Genomic DNA, 23,255 nt, shown 5'->3' with positions numbered 1-23,255 from the left:
CATTACATAAGTAGGTGTGATTATGATATACTATTAAATATAGTGCACAATACAAAAACCTACATTAAATGTTAAAATGAACAAATGTTTGACATTTTTGCTATAAACCTTTATCTGTTTACATTTTAGAGAATTGAGAACAGAATATTGCTACAGGTTGTAAGGAACTGATAATTATGTAATTTATGGAGATAATTATATCTTGACGATCACAATCCAGACCACACAATTTTACACAGGTAATGTTGAGGCGCTAAGTTGTGTGTTACATAATCTGGGCGTGGATCATGGACGTTTTACTGAGTTTTAAGGGACCTTAAACCCGTGACTGGGAAAACTGGTAATAAATAACCAAGTTATATTTGAGTGTAAACAATTTTGACCTCACAAACATGGCGCCCGGCTTGAATGTCGTCTCGTTTCCGGTGTTTACGTCTGGTCGCTGTGACGCATGACGCAGCTCCGTTCAGCACACAGTCAGTTGGCGTATGATAACAATAAACAACCCCGAAGAGATACGCACCAGCGGGACCTGTCGCTCCGAATCAACGCAAACGTACCGAAAATATGAGCCGAAACGGCGACACACCGTTGGAGTAGCGTCTCGACAAGTAGCACGGGAGTCTCGTCTGTCCTGACACAAAGTCTTTTCTAGTTTTTTGTGTCAAACCTAGGGGAGAAGTACGAGTTACGGTTCACCCCTTCCTTAGCCCCTTGTAGCTAGCCGTGGTTCATTCCTTGTATTTTAACACTTTGTGTTAAGTCTGTTATGCAGTTGCCAGAGGACTGCGGTCGCACTTGTTCTCCTCCGCCACCTCTTCGCTCCCTCTCCCCGCTCTCTCTGGCCCTATGTCTCGCTGGCTCTTTCCCTGGTCAGGCTCAATCAAGAAGCGGGCCTGTCGGTACCTCCTGCAGCACTATCTTGGTCACTTTTTACAGGAGAGACTGAGCTTGGACCAGCTGGGCTTGGACTTGTACAACGGCAGCGGTGTTATCAAGGAAATCAACCTCGATGTGTGGGTGAGTCAAAGAGACGAGGGAGAATTGCCGTCAACCTCCACAACAGTGTGTCTTTCTCTGTGTGTTTTTGTTGGACTCGTGCACTTTTGACTGTTTCGCAACTCCACTCGAGTTCAACAACAAACTCCAGCGTCAAACTCAGAAGCCGAGCTCGCGTTTCTTCGGGGAAATGCACTCACGGGAAACGCATCAGCAGCCCACCAGATTATCTGTATCTCTCGTTATCTGTAGCTATTAAGTAATACACAGTATTTGAGTAGTAAAACCAGCAATTCCAAGAGATATGAGTGGGGATGTAGTCACAATTAAATTGTATGCACAATATTTTAGACATTTTCACATAAATCTGAAGTAAAAGGATGGAAAATAAATCTGTGGGTCCTCACCCATTCCATGGAAATTACTGATTAACCCAAGTTAAATATCTAATTTACTGTATTTTTAAAAGGAGTACAAATGTCTCTATCAGCTGGAACGATAACATACACTGTTATATCTAATGTTGGACAGGACAAATACGATCTTTTAACCAGATGCATGAAGGTGTCAAGACTTTTTAATACAGCTTGAAGAGTGCTGAGTTATTTCACTGGCGGTACACCATGCTCTTGCTACTCTAAATGTTTTATTGAAGTTCAGTCTCTTGATAAATTCAAATATCTGGGAGTTTGCCTGGACCAATACCCCAACTTAACCTCACAATGAAGGTGAAATTCATGTTTGGTTTTCTGTTCAGACTCGAGCCCTGTTTCTCTGAGAGCATTTTCTTTGCTGGCCTTTTGACTACCTTGTCCAAACTTGACTTTGTCTGTCACTCAGCCCTCAGGTACATCACCAACAACATAACGTTCAACCCTCTCAGTGTGTTCCCACCTGTCGAAGCTTTATGCATTTATATAAACTCAGAATACACGTGGCTATGACTTCCCTGTCTAAGCAGGGGAAGTTCAGACAGTCTTAGTTTGGTTTCATTTTCATTAACAATCCATAGACAGAAGGGAAAGAACAGGGAAGTAAAACAACAGTCAACAGAGAGAGGGATAATCAGTGTCTCATGTTCACATACTGTGTCATGTTGTTCAGCCTTTCTAACGTTATGTATGGTTAAATTAATTTATTTTATGGAAAGAACTTGGACACATCACTACTCTTTGTAAAGCTTAGAGGGAAGGCCATCCATATCTTTACCAAGGCTTCAATTATTTGTGGTTCCTACTCACTTGAATCAAAAGTCTTAAGAATCTAAGTATCACTTGAATCTAAGTCTGAGATTATATCAGAATTAAGACTTCTGATATAATCTCAGGTCTCAAGTTTGACTTCAGTTAAAAAAGTGCTGTCTCCCAAGTCTCTTCAATTGGAAATACACATCCCTGTAAATAAGTCTGTATGATACTGCTGCTAACCGACCCTGTCTTGGCTAAGTCACCTTTGTAGAAGAGATGTTAATCCTAATGTGACTACGTAATGAAATGAAGATTAAATAAAAGTAAAAGTGTACTAACCCTTTGAGTTGTGCACTCCATCTGCTCCATTAGGCTACAGTATGAGACATACATGAAAGTAGGTCTTCTCATTACTCATTACCCTTTCCTGACTCTCTGATGTTTCTGGTTTACTCCAGGCCGTCAATGAGTTCTTGGAGTCTCTGGGAGCTCCTCTGGAGATCGTCGATGGCTTTGTGAGCAGCATTGCAGTCACCATCCCCTGGCAAGCTCTCCTGACCGACCACTGCACCTTAGAAATCTCTGGTCTTCAGATAACATGTCGACCAAAGTACCGGACCAGTAAGTTACACTCATGTCTACCTGTGGGATTTACTCTCACACCAGTCAGCCACAGTTTCAGTGTAGTCCAGAATTATAATTATAATATAATTTGTTCATTTAATGTTTTTTTCTTTTTCTTGAAGACGGTAAAGCTCTTAAATTCATGTTAATGTCCGATATCAAATATTCCATTGCACCAAAAAGATATACATATCTTATCAATATATGAATGTAAGTAAAGAGTGTTAAGCATCCAAGCAGTATCACCTTATAGCACCTATTATAATAATAATAACATTGCTTTTTTTTTTCTTTTCTTTTTTTGTGATCACAAATAAATTCTAAAAGGACATAAAAAAAATGTAAAATGTGATTCTATCACATCTGTCCATTGGCAGATTAAGTGCTTGCTAATGTGAACAGTTTTTTCTATAATGTAAGGTCTCTGCATTACTAAGTTTTGATTCTGTTGATTATGTTGCTGCTAAAACTCCTGTGTAAAACAGCGCATGCAACAATGTAAATTTGTATATTCAGCATTTACACAGCAGCCTTAAGTACAGACATCACTTAATCCCATGTGTTTTGTTTGCACCCAGGCGGGGGTTGGGATTCTCAAACCTGGTCATCCAGCATGACCTCCAGCATGCAGCTGGCTCAGGAGTGCCTGAAAGACCCGCCAGAGGCATCCGAGGAGCCGCCTGCCCAACTAGAGGGGCTAGAGATGTTTGCACAAACCATTGAGACGGGTGAGTCAAAGCTGTTTGTGTGTGCGAATTCTCACTTTGTAAACAACCACATTGTCCCACGGTAATAATTTACACCCTTTGAACACCGTCATTTGTGGGGATTTCTTATACTTCTATTTATAGCAAAGTATAGATCAGGGCTAACGTTTATTTTCATAATAGATTAATCTGACGCTTATTTTCATGATTAATTGAATAATCGTTTTGTCCATAAAATGTCAGAAAACATAAAAAAATGTTGATCAGTGTTTGTCAAACCTGGAAATTATGATATTCTCGAACAATATTTTTTCCACAAACCAAAATCATTGAGTTTTAATGATTTATTTGTTATATGGAGCAAAGAAACAAAGAAACAATTCACATTTAAGAAGCTAAAACAGTCATAAATAAGTAAAAAATAATAAATCATGAATTTATCGATTATCAAAAAAGTTGACGATTACTTTAGTACTTGATTAATAATCGATTAATCGAGTATTTGTTTCCGCTCTAGTATAGATTGTTGTGATACATTGTAGTTTGCCACTTGAGGAAAATCCAACAGCTGGTATTGGAATGGAATAAATACACATAATATGGGTGTCAAACCCTGATGAAGACTGTGCTCTTAGATAGTCAACATTCAGAAAGAATTCTGTGGTTTTGTCTTATAATATCACTGGAAATGTGCTCAAGAAACTTTGCTTGTCTCCTCTGTGTGCGCAGTCCTTCGTCGTATCAAAGTCACCTTTCTGGACACTATTGTACGCATCGAGCATCAGCCCCTGGACCTGGAAACAGGCGTTGCCTTAGAGGTGCACATTAAACGGTAGGTTTGAGCACTTTGACTACTTATGTCCTCCCATGAAAATCCTCTGTATTGTATCCCTTTGCATTGTTGTGACTTTTATTTTTATTATAATTTTTGTTGGACCATGGAGGTTAATAAATGCAACTTTGAAGTAAATTTCTGCATTAGGCAATAATGAGTGAAAAACCTTTTCAATTAATTATTAACTTGAATGGGAAATGACACAAAGGACTGTGATCATTTAATATATAAAAAACCATGGTCCATGTTCACCAGTTAAACATGTAGTCTCTTACTCTCATTTTACCTGTCAACACTAGCATACATAAGTATGACATAAGTGGTGTTGGGTTGGAAAGCCCACTCATCTTCGACTGCGTTATCCTCCACACGAGGGTCGTTGGTGCCAATCCCAGCTAACATGAGGTGAAAGGCAGGGTACAGCTTGGACAGGTCCATCCACTCTCACACTTGTATCTACGGTCAATTTAGAGTGTCCAATTTAGGTTGCAAAGCCTCTCTGGGAAAACTATTAAACTAAAAATTCGAAATCTTTCATTCTAATGTCTTTTGTTGTACTATGTCATATTGTCCAAATGAACATTATTCGTGTCATGTTTTTGGGCATCTGCAAAACCAAAAAATGTAAGTTGCTATTGATTTCAGCCCACAGAAGTGAACAGCTTGTCTATTGTTTTGATATCGGTGCAGGGGAGCGCCTTTTAATTAAAATACACATATTTGCTCTGGCAAAATCAATATTTTTGACCCACCCCTAGTGAATGGCATGGGCAGTTTACTAGCATAATTGTTAATAATTACATTGTGTTGGCAGTTGAATTGGAAAAGCTCTTCTGGAAAACCATGCAATTAAAATTTCAGTATCTGTCATCTTCATGTATTTTTTCTTTAATTATGGCATATTGCCCAAGTGAACAGTATTTGTTCAGATTTTTGCACCTCATCCAAAAGCAACAAAAAAAAAGCAAAACACCAAAATAATGTAATAAGTTGCCATTGATTTAAAGTCAAAGAGGCTGTCGGTGCATCATTTAGTAAATCAAATTCTTTTTAATATCTTAGATTTAAACCTTACACACACAAACCTTCTGGCAATTTACTGTGACACTATTGAACTCTTTGTTTTCCTGGGTTATTGACAAAGCTTCTCAGGCAGCTGGGACAGCTCAGTTACAAAGCTACAGATCTTGGTGTGGAAGGCGGGGGTTCAAATCCTCGTCAGGGCAAAGTCAGCTAATACCCAGTGTGGGCCCCTAGGCAAGGCCCTTAATGCTACTTACCTTTTCGTGCCCGGCTATATGGGCCGGTTGCGTCAGGAAGGGCATCCGGCATAAAAATCTCTGCCAAGCCAATGTGCGGGTGATCCGCTGTGGCGACCCAAGTGGAGGGAGCAGCCGAAAGACTCACACATTGACAAAGCTTCTCAGGATGGTTGTGTTGAGCTGGGATCAGTGACCATGAGGTCCAGTTGTTGCTGCAGTCTGATTTTTAAAGCACGACATGAAACATATTAATGCGGTCGTTTTCATTAAAATGATACTGTTATCATCCAACCTGAAGAGATTGAGCCTCTTTATATGTATATATAACTGAAAGTGCTACCAGTATGTCATTGTAAGGGGTATTGATTGTGAAATGAACAGTTTAGTTCTCTGGCCTAAGAACATTACCTTATACACATTTCTTTGTTGGCATCTTCTTCATTTGCACTAGAGAAACAGCAACTTGTTTTTCCTCAGCTCTTAACATCTGCCATTTATCACCACCTGTGATGAGTTAAATGCTTAGAATAATGTGTATTTTTGTGTGTGCACTGCGTTGCTCCAGGCTGGAGTATTTTGATGAGGCTGTGCGAGATCCAGCCAGCCAGACTGCTGTGCCTGTCGACATCCACCAGCCACCTGCCTTCCTGCACAAGATCCTCCAGCTGAGCACTGTGCAGCTGTTTTATGACAGTGCTGGCATAGTACAGGTGATGGACACTACAGTTAGTCTTTTTCCTTCTCACGTATTGTCCTTATGTTTAACATGTGTTTGGTCTACTTAAACCCTCTTACACACAGTAAACTGACACAAAATGAGAACATTTAATTATGAAGGAGATGACCAGATGGAGAAAAACAATAAGAAAACATAGAAAGGTCTAGATTTGGAGTTGTCTGTGAACATTCGATGTAGGTTTGAGTTTGAGGACACATCTTTTTTCAGATATGCCTGTTTAGTCATCCCCGCAGAGATGACCAAAACAACCTGTTTGTGTTAATAAACTGTCTTTCAAAACTGAATTTCATCTGGTCCATGGTTAAATCCTCAGTTTAGTAGTGATTTTCAATAACAAGAAATCCTCATTTACCTAATTTACTTAATTTTCAGGATCTGCCTGAGGAGAAACATCCAGATTTAGCCACTGCAAGTGAAGGAGACGAGGAGCAAGAGGAGGAGGAAGAAGATGAAGATGACGATGAGGAGGAGGAGGAGGAGGAGGAGAAAGAGACTAATCCTTTGGATGCTCCTCCCTGTTCTCCCTCTCAACCTTTGCTCATAGGAAGTTGCTCTGGTTTTATTGAGACCACAGTCAAGATCAAACAGAACGACATGCTACCTGGACCAAAGGTGCGTGTTCATAAATGATGACATATTAAAGTTGTAGTTAATGCCACTCAACTGATGTCAACTCATATTGATGTATCTATTTTCACTCTCTCTGTTCATCAGTTGGAGTTGGATGGGAAAGTGGGCTGTGTCCACATGCTGCTGACTCCAGATCAAATAACCCATCTGACAGACTTGCTGGCAGCTCTGTGCATAGACACTGGTAAACTTCAGCTCCCTTTGGTAAACCATACATGCAAAGGCAGGGATACATTTGCTTCTTTTTTTAGCGTTTTAAAAACATTTTAATGAATGTTTGAATCTGAGTCTGTGATTCATAACCTCTCTGACTCTTTTATGCATGACAGCACATTTAATATATAACTGAGGTTATATCATAAGGTGGGGTTTCATAAGTATGATTTTATGTGTATTCGGTTACAATTTATTTCTCCTTATGTGTCTATGAGGTAGCTGTGTGTTCTTTGACCTTAACCACTATGTAAAGTGAAACTTCTAAAAGTTATAATCTGAACATACACTGAGACGCAGAATAGTAAGCCTGAATAAGTCCATGCTGTTTCCTCAGTGGCTCAGTAACTAAACGTTAAGGTCACAGATATCCTCCAATTCCATATAAACACAAAGCCACACACTTCAAGACATACAAGTGCATTTCTCTGTCCTCTCTCTTTTGTTAGAGCCAGAATCTAAGTGTGGTGGTGTCCACAGCCGCCCGTTAGACTCAGACGACCTTCGTCTGATTGAGGAAGACCTCAGTAAGCAGCTGGGTTCCAGCCCCAGAGACGGAGAGTGGGATGAAGAGCCTGACATGGAGCCTTTTGTCACCGGCCTGGAGAATGGAGGTACACTCAACAACAGAGATCCACTCATAATGTTCTGAGATGCCTAAGCATTAACAGGCCATGTTATCTGTAATCACTTCACATAGACATCACAATATGAGGAGGTTCTTTCCAAAGTGACAGCAAAAAAAGCTAAAATATCATTCACTTATGGATGGTGGATAACTTTTATGTCATTATACTGAAAAGTCTTGTTGAAATCTATATTTGATACAGTTTCCTTTAGTGTTTCTTTGCTATATATTTTTTTTAATGTGCATGATGTTTTAATCACTGTATTGCTGTGTGTGTGTGTGTGTGCGTAGAAATGTTCTTCTCTATGGGTCCGACTGGGATGAACAGCAGCGTGACGTCTGTGCGCTCGGGCAGCGAGCTGTCAGACAGTGATATGGAGTCCTCCACACACAGCATCGTAAGCCTCACACAGCCTGCTGCACTGTCTGCACAGGTACTCTCTATGATTTTCAATATAAACAACACTTTTTACTGTCATTTCTCGTGATAGGGCTCGATGAACTGTCCCAGACGATATCCTGTAGCAGGTTTACTTTCAAATCTACCACAGGCCAGCGGTTGGAGCAGAGGTAATGTCAGCAATCTGTAAAAAAACAGTCAGACTTATAGAAATTCTTAAATATATATTCAAGTGAATTACCCTGTTTATGCATCATCTGAAAGTATACTGAAATAATCTAAACTCTTTTTCCTGCAGGACGTTCACACAGCGGTCAGGCAGAGCAGCTGAAGCCTGACTCTTTGTTGCGACTGACTCTTGGAGGACTCACCCTAACCCTGCTTCAGGAGGACCCGTCCAGTAGTGTTGACAGAGGCTCGTCCTTGGCTCAGGTGTCGCAGGTGTTTTTTCGGGAGTTGGCCTTCTTCAAAGACAGCATGTTCAGTGAGAGAGACTTCCACCATCTGAGAGCTGGCTTTACCAAGGCCTGTCCACACTCTCATATCAGGTAGAGGAACACAGTTGTAATCCACATGAACGCATCTTTCCGTAGTAAAAGTTACATACAAATGCACTAATCATTTTATTGCATCGTAACCAAATCTAAGCCAAGCAGGAGAGAACAAATGAAAAAAAATCTTTCTTTCACATCTGGAGTCAAATATCATAATAACATAATACGAGGTGAATGCATGTGTCTGTCTGTCATGGCCTGGACTCTGGTTTCAAAGTGCAAATCCTTACCAGCTGAGCTCATGGTGACGACAAGTGACTATGTGACGATTTTCTGTCTCAGTCTGCCCCTGGCCCTAATATATATATATTATACATGATAAAAACGAAGCTGCGGTCCATACAAAATCTGACCATGGGCCATGATTGGCCTGCTTGCCGGACTTCGGACATGTGACTTAGTGTATTTAAGAAATGTCCTATATGTTCTGAAGAATGTGATACTGAAAAATGTAATACTGTACATTCTGTAAATTGCATTCCTAATACTGATATCCTATACTGGACTTTCTACCACTTCTGTTCTCCTGACTGAGAGTGAGTTATGTGTCCAATTTCCTTTTTTGTTTTACCGTTGTCCTCTCTACCAGATTGACTGGAGCAGCAGTGCAGGTTGCTTGTGAGATGCGAAGTGGCAGACGCCGCAGTAGAGCCGTGACCTCTGACCTGTCCTTCAGCAGACTGGAGCTGTTGGAATGTCTCTGGGAAGGTGGAAAGCCTCAGTATAACGAGGTAGAAAACATGTGTGTGTACTTGTGTATTTGTTGTTTGCAGTAGCAGCAATAAGTGATTGGAGTACATTCTAAACATCAGAACACAGCTGTCACAGCTGTTCTACATTTCTTCTTTTTTTGAGTGCCAGCTTGGATTTCAAATGAAATTGATTTTTTTTTTTTTTTATTAATGGTGTTTGCTACTAATGCTAATGCGGAAGCTAATGCAAAGTATGTGTCTCTCTGTGTCTCTTTCCAGTTGCTTCAGTTCCAGAAATCTGGCCTGTTCTCAATTGGAACTGCTGCCAGACCATGTGCCCAACTACACTACAGCCTCAGTGAAAGACACCTGCGCAGGGTACACACACAAAAATGTTCTTATCTCAGTAGTAGTGAAGCATGTCTTAATATCAACTTCACAAAGTAAAATACATTTCATTTTTGCAGTCCTTTATAATTTTCTCTTAAATATAGTAAGGATGTTACATGATTCTTAATGTCATGTTTATCATCAAAACAGGGATGTGGTGACACCCTTATACTTAAGCTGAGCATTAATCTGTTTTGAGAAGTGAACGTCCTTTTTTCTTCCAGTGTTTCTTGGAAAAAATCCAAAGAGTTTGAATTTCTGTTTGTTTGCTGTCCGAATTGTATCTTTACAAAAGGAAGAATATTCTGCAATGCTGATACCTTTTGACTTTGAAAATGCAAACTATATTTACAGTATGTCCATACTTGATTTAATCTGTCCACACAGGTGCATCAGGAATATTTCCCACTGACTCAGAGATGATATGCTAATATTTAGAAGTGCATCTGTCTTTCAGTCTTTAAAATGCATTAATGCGTGTTTGTGTCTCCAGGGTAAACAGCGGGTCTTGCGTCGGGACAGTGTGGTGAGGGTGGAGCTGGCAGAGCTGAGTACTGAGCTGGACCTGGACTTCATTAGTCGTCTGGGGAACCTGAGCAAAGCCTTCAGCCACTGTCCCTCGGACACTGGACCTGGAATATCACAGGTGCAACCACACAGACATTTTATACATCATCAAAGAAATATGTTGAATATTAGGTGTTTATAATATCAGCAAAGATCTATGATCTGTGTTATATCATAAAAATGTTTGTAATCAAACCACACAAAGACAACCATGTTTAAGAGTGACCTCCTTAGGACTTGAGTTGGCAATTTGTTAAGGTTATCCCATCATCTAATTAATTATATTTATGCAACACAAACATGAACAAATCTAACACAGGGGACTTTCAAAAAGCTCTCCCACGCTGTCTTCAACTTTAAGCATCCCATCTGTCGAGTAATGCATCCCTTTAATGATTTGAACTTTCTTTTATCATAGACCCAGAGCACCGAGCTTTACTCCTCCTTCACCCTCCTCTCACCAAACGCTGTCCTGAGGCTTCGTTTTCCCATCCCTGACCTTGGACCCCTCCCTACGCGTCGACCTCCTACTCAGAGAGCGGTAAGACAGGAGATATTGGTCCTGGAGTTGATGGAGCTGGAGCTGAAGCATCAGGAGGCCCCAGACCTCCAGGGTGGCCAGACCATCCCAGGACAGCCACTTGCTCCCTGCCTAACCCAGCTACTGGAGGCCTCCTTTTCTGACCTGCACGGTGGGAACACACACTCGCACATATCACTCGAGATTTGTGACCTACTATGACCCATGAAAAGACAGACACACCGAATACTGCCTATTATTGCTTGTCATCTATGACTTCACCAGTAAGCTCCTGCAACATAATTAAAAACAGTAATGAAAGAGGCTAAATGTACGTTCTGCAGCCTCATGACTGCCATGAGTGAGCATATTGGGCTCTGGCCAAAACAGACAGGTCACATTTTTTTAGGTCATGCTACAGTTCATTTATGGGCATTAAAAATGCAAGAAAGGTCTTACATATAGCCTCTTTACAACAGTAAGAAAATAAACATTCGACAGTTAACTGTAATGATTACGTCTTATGATCTAAGAAGACTTCTTAGCCTATGATGTAATGGTGATACCCTGTTTCTGTGTTGCCTGATGTGAGTTGAGAAAAGTAAATGGCACAATAGTGTGTATTGAATCAATTCCGACAACACATTAAAACAATGTAGTTTATTGACTACTAAATAAAACGTAGCATTTGGCAGACTCACAGTGCACACTAGATCTGCTGATAACTAACTGTTTTATTAGACTTTTTTTTTATGTATATTGCTAATAAATAAAATAATTGGTGACATACATTTTCTGGTGTTTTGTGTCTCATCAGGGTCATATGAGGGCTGGGAGGGCGGCTCTTTCCCCTGTATAAGAGTAAAGAAGAACCGCGACTCTTTACCAAGGTCAGTGGTGGTGATTATACGTTGTAAGGTGTTCTGCTTCTAAACTGACCATTATTATTATTATTATTAGCTGGGAACTACTGTTATTATGTATTTATGTGTATTTACCACAAACACGTTTAATCTTTTAAAATCAACTTATCCTCATGTTTGTGTGATCAGGATAGTGGTACATGTACGTGGAGGTGAGGCTCAGTGCCCTGCAGCTGGTCTGAGTGGGTCAAACCTGGGCCTCATCAGGGACCTGGGAGCTGCTTTCTTTGAAAGTCACTGTGAAATCAACGACAAAACCAGCTCCCCGTTCTCTTCCAACCGCACCATGTTTGAAACTGAGGAGGTGTGCTGACACTTACAATAATGACACGTCTTTTACCAACGATCTTGTCATGCCTCCAAACCTAAATCACTCTCCCCTCTCTTCCCGACCTTACCTGTTTTAGATGGTGATTCCAGCTGACCCAGAGGAGATGCGTCAGTTTCAGACACAGTGTGTTGCTCAGTGTCAGTGTGCTGTGGACATCAACCTGCCACTGGCTTACATCCTCCTGCCTAGCAAACAAGCCTACCAGAGCATCTACAACAGGTATTTATTTGAGAGAGATTATTTTCCACCAAGTTCACTTTATTTATTTATTTTTTTAATCTTACCTCTCTTCTCTTACCTCTTTCTCCAAAAGAATCAACAATGATCTGTTGATGTGGGAGCCTCCTCCACCTCCTCCCCCCTCAGACCACAGCCCCAACCACAACTTCCATCGTCATGATGAGTTCCAACTCTGCAAGTCAGCTTTCAGACTGGGTGAGTTTGACCTGTACAACTATTAGACATTATAGCAACTATCTTGTCTCAATATATTTTGTCAGTCATATTGGTTTTGTATGATATTTGGAAAAATATTTGTTTTGTTGTTGGTTTTTTTGCTCCATTTGTTAAAATAAAGGGCATAGGTTAAGTGTGTTTTCTCACATAGACTCTGATTCAGAGGAGGATGAGCCACACTTCTACATGGCCAATGACTCAGCTGGAAGGACGCAACAGTCGGCTCCAAGCTCCAACCATAACCTCAGCCTCCTCTCCCTCACTGTGATCATTGGTAAAGGACGCCTTCAGGCTAGAACAGACAGGAAGGTGAGCCACATGTCTGCGGACCAAAGTATGAGAATGACACTGAATTCAGTGAAAGAGCTGTCTTTTAAAATACCTGTTCATTCAAATCTGAATTGCATGTACGTGTATCCATTTTTGTCATTTCATTTGTATCATAATATTTTTTTCTGCATTTTATTGATTCAGGAGGATGACAGTCATGGGGAGATTGTACTCGACCTAGAAGGAGGGAAGCTATTTAGTGTAGCGCAACACCAGAATGACCCGAATCTCAATTTCTTGTGTCTGGAGAGCAAACGAGTGGAGCTCTACCACAAAGGTTTATATTGTCATGTTGTTGGCAGTTCATTCTCCTCTTATGTCTTTAAGTAGATTTAATATGTAGTAAAAACAATCTTCACTGAGCACAATTTTTCACATCACCACAGCTGTAGTAAAAGACACCCCCATCCCTCAACGATTGGAGATGCCGAGCTTCACACCCCCGAAACACTTGGACCCTACCATCTACCAGACTGAGGCGGGTGTGAGCTGCATGAGTGGCAGAGAGGGGGACCTACAGATGTTATCCACCGCCATCAAAATCACACTGGACGCCCAGAAGAATGTCAAGGTTTGTCGTCAACATGCACCTGATTTTAAAGTGTTTTAAACAAATGAATATATATGAATGTGTTTTTGCGTCATATTATAGGAGTTCCTAGTTGCCCTACGACTTCAAGGTGCCACCATGCGACATTACATGACACAGAGCAGTCAGAGCTGGCATGAGCAGGTGAGAAGCAGCCAAAACATGCTGTGTTACAGACAGAAGAGTCTTCAATGCATCAAAATAATATTTCTTACAAGTAACTGCTTTGGACTTGTTTTTTCTGAGCTTTTTGTGTTGGCTATAAAATAGTCATGTAGATATATATCACAGTATTTTAAAAAGAATCCCATCTTGAGATACTGTAATAAATACAGGCTGTTAACACTGTAGCTGTTAAAGAATGGTGAAATAAAACAATATATGAAACCAAACAAACCTGCACCTGCTTCTCTGCACCAAATCCAATTTGTTCAATTTTATTTTCCAGTTAAATTATTTAGGTTTTGTGTTCATTATATTAGGTTGATTTTTTTATGATCTTAATCATATTTATCATGTCTTCTGCCAGCTGGTTGACTTCCTGGATGTTATTGATGAACCCATTCTGGGATACACAGCACCTGTTGTCATCACTGTTCTCCACACACACCTTGCTACCTGTGCGGTTGACTACAGGTATATACATGATAAAGTGATTTAGATGTAAAATGTAAATGTAAATAATGCCGTTTAAATACTGATTAAACGCTGTCTTTCTGTTTTGCAGACCTCTATATCTGCCACTGAGAGTGTTATTCACAGCAGAGTCCTTCTCTCTGTCCAGTAATATCATTGTAGACACTGCCACCTTCCACCTCAGGTACTAAATCTATTAAATGTAACATGTTGAAATGATCATCACTGCAGTAAATGATTCAAAATGTTACTGTCAGTTTGAAATGGTGATTCATAGTGTGTGTTTTTGTGGTCAGGTTCATCCTGGATGACTCTGCTCTCTACCTCTCTGACAAATGTGAGACTGACACCGTTGACTTGAGGAGAGGTAAGACTCACGTTGCCCATTTGTGTTTGCTCTACTAACTTGCCTGGCTCTCTCTGAGAACTTATCGGCTCTCAACGTACCACCTTCATGACCAATGTTGTCTTGACAATATACCAAATTCAGGTGTAGACATTTAACAGGAGGCAGATGATGATTTTTCCCCATCATATAATTTATTGTTAACTGTTTCCAGTCATAGCAAAACTGTGATTGCCACTCAGTCAGTCACTGTTCAGTGCAGCACCTTTCACTTTCTGAAATAAAGATATGATATCTATGGAGCCTCCAAAGTCTTGAAAGTGTTTGTTTGTTTTTTGTTTTTTTATCCTGTACATACAAGATAAGAGTAAAGATAATTATTTTGTGGGAACATTGAATATTCTTACAACTGGCAACCCCCATGTCTAAGAGTTAGAAAAACAAGAATGTCTTTATATGTAAAAAACCAAGGTGAGAATGCACTCAGGATTATTATCATGTGTGCACAAGATCCATATCTTAATAACTATGATAATAATATGGCAATTACTTGATGATGTCTTGTATGGACAAGATGTAAAAGGAATAACTTCTTTGGAATAATCTCACCACAGAATATCACAAATTCAAATCGTAATGTGTCTTGGATGCATCTCCTGTGATCACGAGATCTGATTTGGCTTCACAACTCCACACTCTCTGTTCAGTAGAGCAACATGATTCTTTTAATGTGTCTTGGCTGTCAGTGTGTTGGTGTGAGTGTGTGTAGACAGACAGGGACAGACAGACAGACAAAGAAAGGGAGGAGGAAGAGGTCAGACCAGGTCACAGAGGACATTTCTGTGGAGGCATTGTCTGTACGTCCTGAAGACACCACTTCCACTTGGAGTTGTGACAGTGCAGGTGCTCCTTCGTCCTCCTCTTCCTCACATATGATTCAGACACTGCTCTGAGCTTAAAATAAATTGAGATGGAGAGAATGATAAGGGGATGCTTACATTATTTGTTTTCCTGTGCTGAACCTCACGCTGGTCAACATCACTCACAGCCCTGGTATACATTACAGCTATTTCTGATATTCCTCCAGGTACCAGCAGAGAGCACTCGTATACCACAGTTTAAGCACATAGGACTTACAGAGTAGTTGTAGAAACGTCATCTCCAGATGTTCCAGTTTAGTGTTGTGTTTGGTTGTTAATTGATGGGCTGACTTTTCTGACGAGTGAATAAGATAATTGAAGTATGCATATTTTGCACACTGATTTCTGTCTTACTTTGCTGTCTTTGTGTCACACAGATTACATGTGTGTCCTAGACATCGATCTGCTGGAGCTCGCCATCACCACATGGAAAGGCAGTGATACGGGTAAACTGGTGAGTGCTACCTTCAACCTTCAATTACACAGTGCTGTCATGAGTGCAAACAACACTTTATAATTTAGTCAATTTTCCTGCATAAACTACAAACAAGCAGAGGTCTATTTGTTGGCCGTGTTCATAAATATTTCACCACAATGGGCTTTCCCTGAAGTAAGAGAATGTGTCTGTTATTTTTCTCTCTCTCTTCTCCCTCCTTGTATTATTCCTCCCTCCTTCAGTCTCAGCCCCTCTTTGAGCTCCGTTGCTCCAACAATGTGGTCCACCTCCACTCTTGTGCTGATTCCTGCGCCGCCCTCATTAATCTGCTGCAGTACCTGATCTCCCAGGGTGACCTCCACCCACCGCCACGACACACCTCGCCCACTGAGATCGCCGGGCAGAAATTACCAGTAAGCAATATGTATATTCACTGTAGAATTAAATAGAATAAATAATAGTACATATATGTTGGGATTGGAAAGTGCTACTCCATAAACTACTACTCATGCTATGTATTTTAACTCTGAGAGGTGTATGTCATGCCAAATACTAGACACATGTCACCACCATTAAAACAATTAAACAAGATGGCTGAATTAATGTTGAATAAAGATGCTAGGAAATGAATGTTAATGATATTCTTTGTTGTCAGCTATCAGAAACTCCTGCCTTTGTGCTGCCCTGCCCTCCAGCTGAAACCGCTGAGATCAACCAGTACGACCTGGCTGATGCCTTAATTGACACAGAGAGGAGCCACAGAGAAGAAAGTTCAGATCCAGGTACTACTTTTTGCACATGTGATCATAAATGAATGTGATGATTCAATATTTTCTAATGTGAGAGTAAATGGGCTTTAACTTGGGGAGTTAGTCGCAGGACAACAGCAACACAATGTATTTCAGATTAGCTCTTGTAGTATTGTTCCCCTGAGACTCGGCTAATACAATCATTCATATTTACAAATACTCTAGATAATGTGTTGTACAAATCAGTCCCATGTTACAGAATGTGGCCCCCTAGTCTGGTCTAGCAAACACTGTACTTCATTGAATAATGATAAACTCTTGGATTTTCCAGGTTCACCCTCCATGCAAAGAGGCTCACCTGTCTCTGTCTACCTCTTCCCTGGAGAAGCTACAAAGCACAACTCCTCTGTCCTGCAGCAGGAGGACTCTGACCTGGATGGATTGGTTGCCACAGCAACAGAGGCTCAGGCAGATATGATGTTGGAAGATGGCTCAGATGGCTCCACTGACAACGATGACTTCTGCATCCTAGAGGCTCCTGGCATGGGCATTCCTGTGAGTCTCCTCTTTCATTGCTAGTCACTGCGAGTCTTGGTTGTGCTTACAGGGAACATGTGTAGATGGTGCCTACGGTCTGCACAGAATCAAACTGGAGTTGTGTGCGGATTCATATGTGTAGGGTCTGTGCAGACCAGAGTAAAAAATAGGAATTTGAAATGAAATTTAAGTTCCTAATGTGGGAAGTATGACCTGGCCCTTCGTCTCTCCAGATCTAAAATGTCCATCAGTTCTCATACTCTCATACATGTCTCAAACTGGGAAGCAGATTCAGAATTCTATAATGCCATATAACAAAGGAACCCAGTGCTCTTACATCTGCTATACAAGAGTGAAACGTAGGGACAGTTTTTATGCAATTTGGATTTCAGAACAATGTAATCTGTGAATTGCTTTGAATTGAATTAGCTTACCCTTAATAGAACAGGGCTTTTCTCCTTCCACCACCATCATTTTTGTTTTTGTAATTCTTACCTCTACATCCTCACATATATAGCCAAAGGACGGGGAGCCTGTGGTGACGGTCCTGTCCCAGGGGCCCATCAAGGTGAAGGACAGTCACTTCTCGAGGCCTAGAGGCAGCTCAGACCTGCTGCGAGCCCCCAGCCGCTTCCCCGTGCCCCAGAGCAGGGTGGTGCTGCGGGAGATATCTGTGGTCTGGCATCTGTATGGGGGCAAGGACTTCGGAGGCAAGACCATGTCCTTACACACTCAGCAGACAAACAGGTAACACACACACACACACAGGGCCAACAATTTATTTCTATATTCATACAAGTACGAAATAAATGGTGCAGTAATTTGCATACGTTGTTCAATTTTATCTCCCGCTTTTTCCCCATACAGAGGTCGTTCAGTCCCTGCTGGCGTTCGTGGATCCCCGTCTCGCGCTGCTGCTTCCTCTCGTCCACAGAACTCCTGGCGGTGGGCAGGAGGCAGCGGCCGTCAGCACACCCTGCTGATGGAGATCCAGCTCACCAAGGTACAGTGTTAAAATAAACAAAGGCATTCACAGTGTAATACTTGTAAGCACAAATCTTGCAAGTATTAAGATGAGGAAAATATTGTATGGTTGTCTCCATTTAATAGATACAGTTTCCTTTACCAATTAAGATGTGTCTGTCCCCTAACTAATGGTATAACCCCTTATAACCCTATTACTCCTGTTTTTAGGTGTCCTTCCAGCATGAGTCCTACCAACTGCCAGTAGCAGGGCAGGATGGTGAGGGGTCAGTGGCACCTGTGGTCGGTGTTGGTCCTGGCAATGAGCAGCTCATCTCCAGGCAGGTGTTCATCGTCCAAGAGCTGGAAATCCGAGACCGACTGGCCTCCTCACAGATCAACAAATTCCTCTACCTCTACACCAGCGAGAGCATGCCCCGCCGAGCCCACTCCAACATGGTGAGATAGCAGAGGCACAGGCATGTGGGTGTAAGCTGATCATGTGATTGGACAATATGCGATGATGATTGTGTTTTATTTTCATAGCTGACAGTGAAGGCCCTGCAGTTGTGTCCAGAGTCTGGCCTCGGTGGTCCAGAATGCTGCCTTCGGGTCAGCTTGCTGCCACTAAGACTTAATATTGACCAGGTAACTTCAGCACCTGAAAATAAAAACTAACAGCTACGGAGTCTCAGAATAGTCTTTGAGAGTTGGCACAACTTATTATGTCTAACCATGCCTTCTTTATCCATCTCTTGTCCAGGATGCACTTTTCTTCCTCAAGGACTTTTTCAGTAATTTGGCTTCCTCGGTTAACCCTTATCTGCCTGTGGACTCTGCAACTGAAGGTGGGCTATGACAGATTATGTTGTTATAACTCGATATAACTGGCTGCTGAACATTTAAAAGATTACTCAAACTTGTTTTTAGAATGTATACCATTTGATCAGTTATGCATATCTTAAGATACACTGTGGTAAATATTATATATGTATTTCTCTCTATTATAGTTAAAGCAGACCAATCCCAGAAGACATCTGAAGAGGCGGAGGCAGCTGCTGGTTTGGGTCCTGACCTCACAGCTTCTGTGGAAACTACCTTCAGTGAGCAGAGCTCCTCTTCAGCTGGATCCGCTTCCTCCTCTGACCAGCCAATCTACTTCCGGTATGCAGACACCAATGCACCAGACATTGTGGGAGATGTAATCTGTGTTGTAAAGATACTTCTGTTCAACATATTCACACGTTTAAAAACTTGGTTTCAATATATTTTTTTGCCTCAGGGAGTTTCGTTTCTCCTCTGAAGTGCCCATCTGGCTGGATTATCATGGCAAACATGTCGTTATTGAACAGGTATGGCAGTTCATCTCTCACCTGGCCTGAGTGAAAACATATTATTAAGCAATGTGTATTTGATCAGGTAATAATGTCCCAGGCCAAAAGTATCTTCACCCACTCTGTTCTGCTTCACAGGGAACATTTGCAGGGATCCTGATTGGCCTGGCTCAGTTAAACTGTTCTGAGCTGAAGTTAAAGAGGCTCTGCTGCAGACACGGGTAGAAACACACACTTTGATTGTTTGAGATATGCACAAGTGGCACAAATCTGTTAATTGTTCAGAATCTTTTCAGACTGCATCATCGAAAACCAAAGCAGTTGTAAGTCTTACTTATTTTTCTGCTCTTCCTAGTCTGCTTGGTGTTGACAAAGTGATACAGTATGCTGTCACAGAATGGCTGACTGACATCAGGAAGAATCAGCTGCCAGGCATTCTGGGAGGCGTTGGTCCTATGCACTCTGTTGTTCAGCTGTGTGAGTGTTATTTCCTCTAAACACAAAGTCATTGGAACATCGACACATTATTCATTTGTTTTATCTCTTCTTTTCCATCGCTCTGTGCCTTTCAAGTCCATGGAGTGAGGGATCTGTTCTGGTTGCCCATAGAGCAGTACAGGAAAGATGGACGCATTATACGAGGTCTCCAGAGGGGGGCAGCGTCCTTTGGCACCTCAACAGCATCTGCTGCTCTGGAGCTCAGTAACAGACTGGTGCAGGCCATACAGGTACTTAAAGGATTTGCATTTTGAAACAAGAGCCTCTTAATCATCTAAGTAAACAATGGTGTGAGATGTAGAAACTCTTGTTTGTAGTAAGACTCTTCAGTCAAATAAGGAAAACAAATGAAACTGTTTTCTGTCTGATATTTTTAAAGGCTACAGCAGAGACCGTGTACGACATCCTTTCTCCCACGCCTCCTCTGAATCGCTTCGCAATCACTGAGGGTCGGGCTCCCACCAGCCGACCACGGAGAGCCGCGCAACCTGCAGACCTCCGAGAAGGTGTTGCCAAAGCCTACGACACTGTCAGAGAGGTGCGTTCACAAACTAAACCTTGTATTCAGAGAAATCTAATTTCCGCAGTGGGATTTCTCTTGAAGCTTCCTGGTTGTATCAAGGTCTCTAACCTGAGCTCTTTGTCTCTGCTTGTCCAGGGAGTGATTGACACAGCTCAGACTCTGTGTGATGTAGCATCCCGTGGCCATGAACAGAAGGGTCTGCCTGGTGCTGTGGGCGGCGTCCTGCGGCAGATCCCACCCACTGTAGTACGACCCTTGATAGTGGCCTCTGAAGCCACCTCCAATCTGCTCGGTGGCATGAGGAACCAGATCAAACCAGATGCTCGCAAGGAGGACTTCCTGAAGTGGCGTATTGAAGAGGGTCAAGAATGACAATGACTTTTTCTGTCTGTGTGAGAGATAATGAATGTGTGTGTGAGAGAGTGCAAGTGAGTGCGAGAGAGATTAGTGAAATTATAATTTGGGAAAGTCTGATTGAAGGGAGCGAGTCGAGGATTTGAATGTGTTTGCATGTGTGTATGATCTAAAGAGAGTTAGAGTTTGCTCCAATGCAAAAACAAAGCAAAGACTAATTACTACTGCAGTTACTAACACACAGTGTTTTATGTGGCTCCAACATACATGGATGTACCAAATTTAACTTGTTTGTTCTACATTCAGCAAGAGCTCTCCTCATGTTGCTCTCAGTTATGCGCTAGCCCTTAGATGTTGTGTGCAAATATCTCACCATCGTGCTCATCTGACTGATTTTCAGTCCATCCAAGACGAGAAGAACTTTCACTCTCAAGGTTTTCATTTTTGCGAATGATATAAGATTGTGGGCTATCCATGCCCTATGATTTTTGTTGCTTTAAACTATTTTCTTCTCATGTAAAGTAGGTATTTCTGGAATGAGTTTACCTACTTAAAATAGAAGCAAAATAGTCAAAGGACATTACAACACCCACAGCACTTTAGCAGCAGTGTGAAGAACAACTGTACGACCAAGCTGTTTGAAGTTTTGGTCTTTTATTTGTGAACTTTTTAAAAGCAGGTGACCAGAGCAGAAATCTCAGCTCCACCTTAATATCTGTTCACCTTTTTTGGGGCAGGATATTTTAGATAATGAGTATTGGGCTGACACTGAGTTCACACTGATCTGCTTTGTCTCACACAGCGAGTGCGTCTACTGCAGAGCTTCTGCTATGTTTTTCATGAACCCGAAATACACTTTTAAAAAAGCCTCTGTTCCCAACGAAACACTCCTTGAGTGTGTTTTTATGACATATGCGAAAGATGCAGGCATTGAAACTGTGGAAGAAGATACGTTTCAATGTCAGTTTTGCTTGGAAATGTGCGGCTCGCATGAAAAACAGGTGAAAGGACTTTTTTTTTTTTTTTTTTAAAGAAGCATGAGACACACCAGAGATGCACGTCAGACACAGTGTGAACCCAGCCTTAATGTCCAGTGATGCTCATAGTAGAGTCCTGAAAATATAGTTTTAAAGGAACCTCACAACACCCCAGTGTAAGCAGTTCAGCTCTCTATGCACCCACTTCTCTCAGTGCTGTTACTTGTGCCATAAACCTTGCAGAGTGTCTTTTTTGATGAGTTTGTGTTGCCTTCCTGAATCCTCTACCCTCTCTTTAAAAACACGCTCATGTTGGTACACATCAGACTGAAAAGAAACGCCAGATCACATGAAGGACTGAACTTCTGTAGCACACATTCTTTCATGGCTTCACAAAGACAACTTGAACTTTAAGTTGTCTTACAAAGATATGCCAGTTGATGCTTTTTCTTCTGCATTACAGCTCGTTTGTGCTTCTATTTCCATGAGCAGTTCAGGACCAGGGCCTGGGAACTGAATTAATCAACTTTTACTGTCCTCAAAATCACTTTGCCCACTTCCTTAGATGCCTTCCTGCATTTTAAAGAAATGTTTCTTCATTTGTTTGTTTTTTTACTTTATTAAAGCATAAGAAAAGTATTGTCATACTCATTTTAAAGATAAAGTTTGAAAAGACGCTATTCAGATGACAATGGAGGAAGAGTAATTGAGGGATTTTGTGATTTTAAGGAGGGTTTTACGTTTTTTTATCTCTTTTTTGTTGTCATTTAATTAGTGTAAGGGATACGTGTCCCTCTGTGCGTGTGTGGGTGAGCGTGTGTATGTGTTTATGTGTGAACATGATGCATGTCTGTGACCGTGACAGGCTGATGTTTGTTACACCACTTGCGTGTAATTATTATTTACTATGTTATAAACCGAATGAATGACCTGTGTAATACAAAGACAAGGACTATACAAAATTAATACAAAAATAAAAAAAAGTTTGAGTACAAAAACTGAGCACTGCCTTTGCCTGATACTGTTGCTGCCAATTAACACTGTCAGTGAGGAATAGTTGTTACTGAAAGAGGTTAAATGAACACATTGATGTACAGTTGAAAGTGGAATTTTCTCCCTTGTAATACAACACAATCTCAAAAACGATATCCTCCAAATTATAATTTAATAAATACATAACTTAATATATATAAAAGTATGATAAATTGTAAAAGCTAATTCCTTATTAATAAATACAGTAATATGACAGGTTATGAATTGAACTGTAGGAGGAAGCAGAATCGTCTTCAAACATACCTTAATTGTAGAGAACTCATTTTATTGACCCCTTTCTGCCAGCTTTTATTCATTTCCGGCAGGATGTACTGATTGTCTTGTCAGTTATATAATTTACCACTCCATGTTAT

The 23,255-nt window shown here is 41.2% G+C and overlaps 1 protein-coding gene across 1 annotated transcript; it reads left to right on the top strand.

Moving 5' to 3' along the window:
• The first annotated feature begins 540 nt into the window (after positions 1–540).
• Positions 541–22,801, top strand: atg2a (autophagy related 2A). The gene is made up of 42 exons (XM_083891709.1): positions 541–1,020; positions 2,645–2,807; positions 3,389–3,538; positions 4,247–4,349; positions 6,180–6,324; positions 6,726–6,965; positions 7,068–7,167; positions 7,646–7,810; positions 8,116–8,222; positions 8,316–8,394; positions 8,523–8,772; positions 9,368–9,509; positions 9,750–9,848; positions 10,354–10,506; positions 10,846–11,119; positions 11,765–11,837; positions 12,000–12,174; positions 12,278–12,420; positions 12,515–12,636; positions 12,809–12,966; positions 13,132–13,264; positions 13,374–13,558; positions 13,640–13,720; positions 14,106–14,212; positions 14,304–14,396; positions 14,509–14,579; positions 15,856–15,932; positions 16,157–16,327; positions 16,570–16,696; positions 16,995–17,218; positions 17,718–17,947; positions 18,068–18,203; positions 18,395–18,622; positions 18,710–18,811; positions 18,927–19,011; positions 19,174–19,327; positions 19,446–19,515; positions 19,636–19,718; positions 19,853–19,974; positions 20,071–20,225; positions 20,375–20,533; positions 20,654–22,801. The coding sequence occupies exons 1-42, from the start codon at positions 850–852 to the stop codon at positions 20,888–20,890; spliced, it is 6,042 nt and encodes a 2,013-aa protein (XP_083747835.1). The 5' UTR covers positions 541–849; the 3' UTR covers positions 20,891–22,801.
• The last annotated feature ends 454 nt before the right edge of the window (positions 22,802–23,255 follow it).

The sequence above is a fragment of the Microchirus variegatus genome, assembly GCF_963457635.1.
Source record: "Microchirus variegatus genome assembly, chromosome: 6".
Classification (NCBI taxonomy): domain Eukaryota; kingdom Metazoa; phylum Chordata; class Actinopteri; order Pleuronectiformes; family Soleidae; genus Microchirus; species Microchirus variegatus.
The sequence above is the reverse complement of the archived record's forward strand: the minus strand, read 5'-3'. Positions and strand labels throughout refer to the sequence as shown.

Coding starts and splice junctions, on each gene's coding strand:
- atg2a (XM_083891709.1), top strand. CDS start 850: ATGTCTCGCTGGCTCTTTCCCTGGTCAGGCTCAATCAAGAAGCGGGCC. Junction 18,812..18,926: donor TAAGACTTAATATTGACCAG/GTAACTTCAGCA, acceptor TCTCTTGTCCAG/GATGCACTTTTCTTCCTCAA. Junction 19,719..19,852: donor AGGCTCTGCTGCAGACACGG/GTAGAAACACAC, acceptor TGCTCTTCCTAG/TCTGCTTGGTGTTGACAAAG.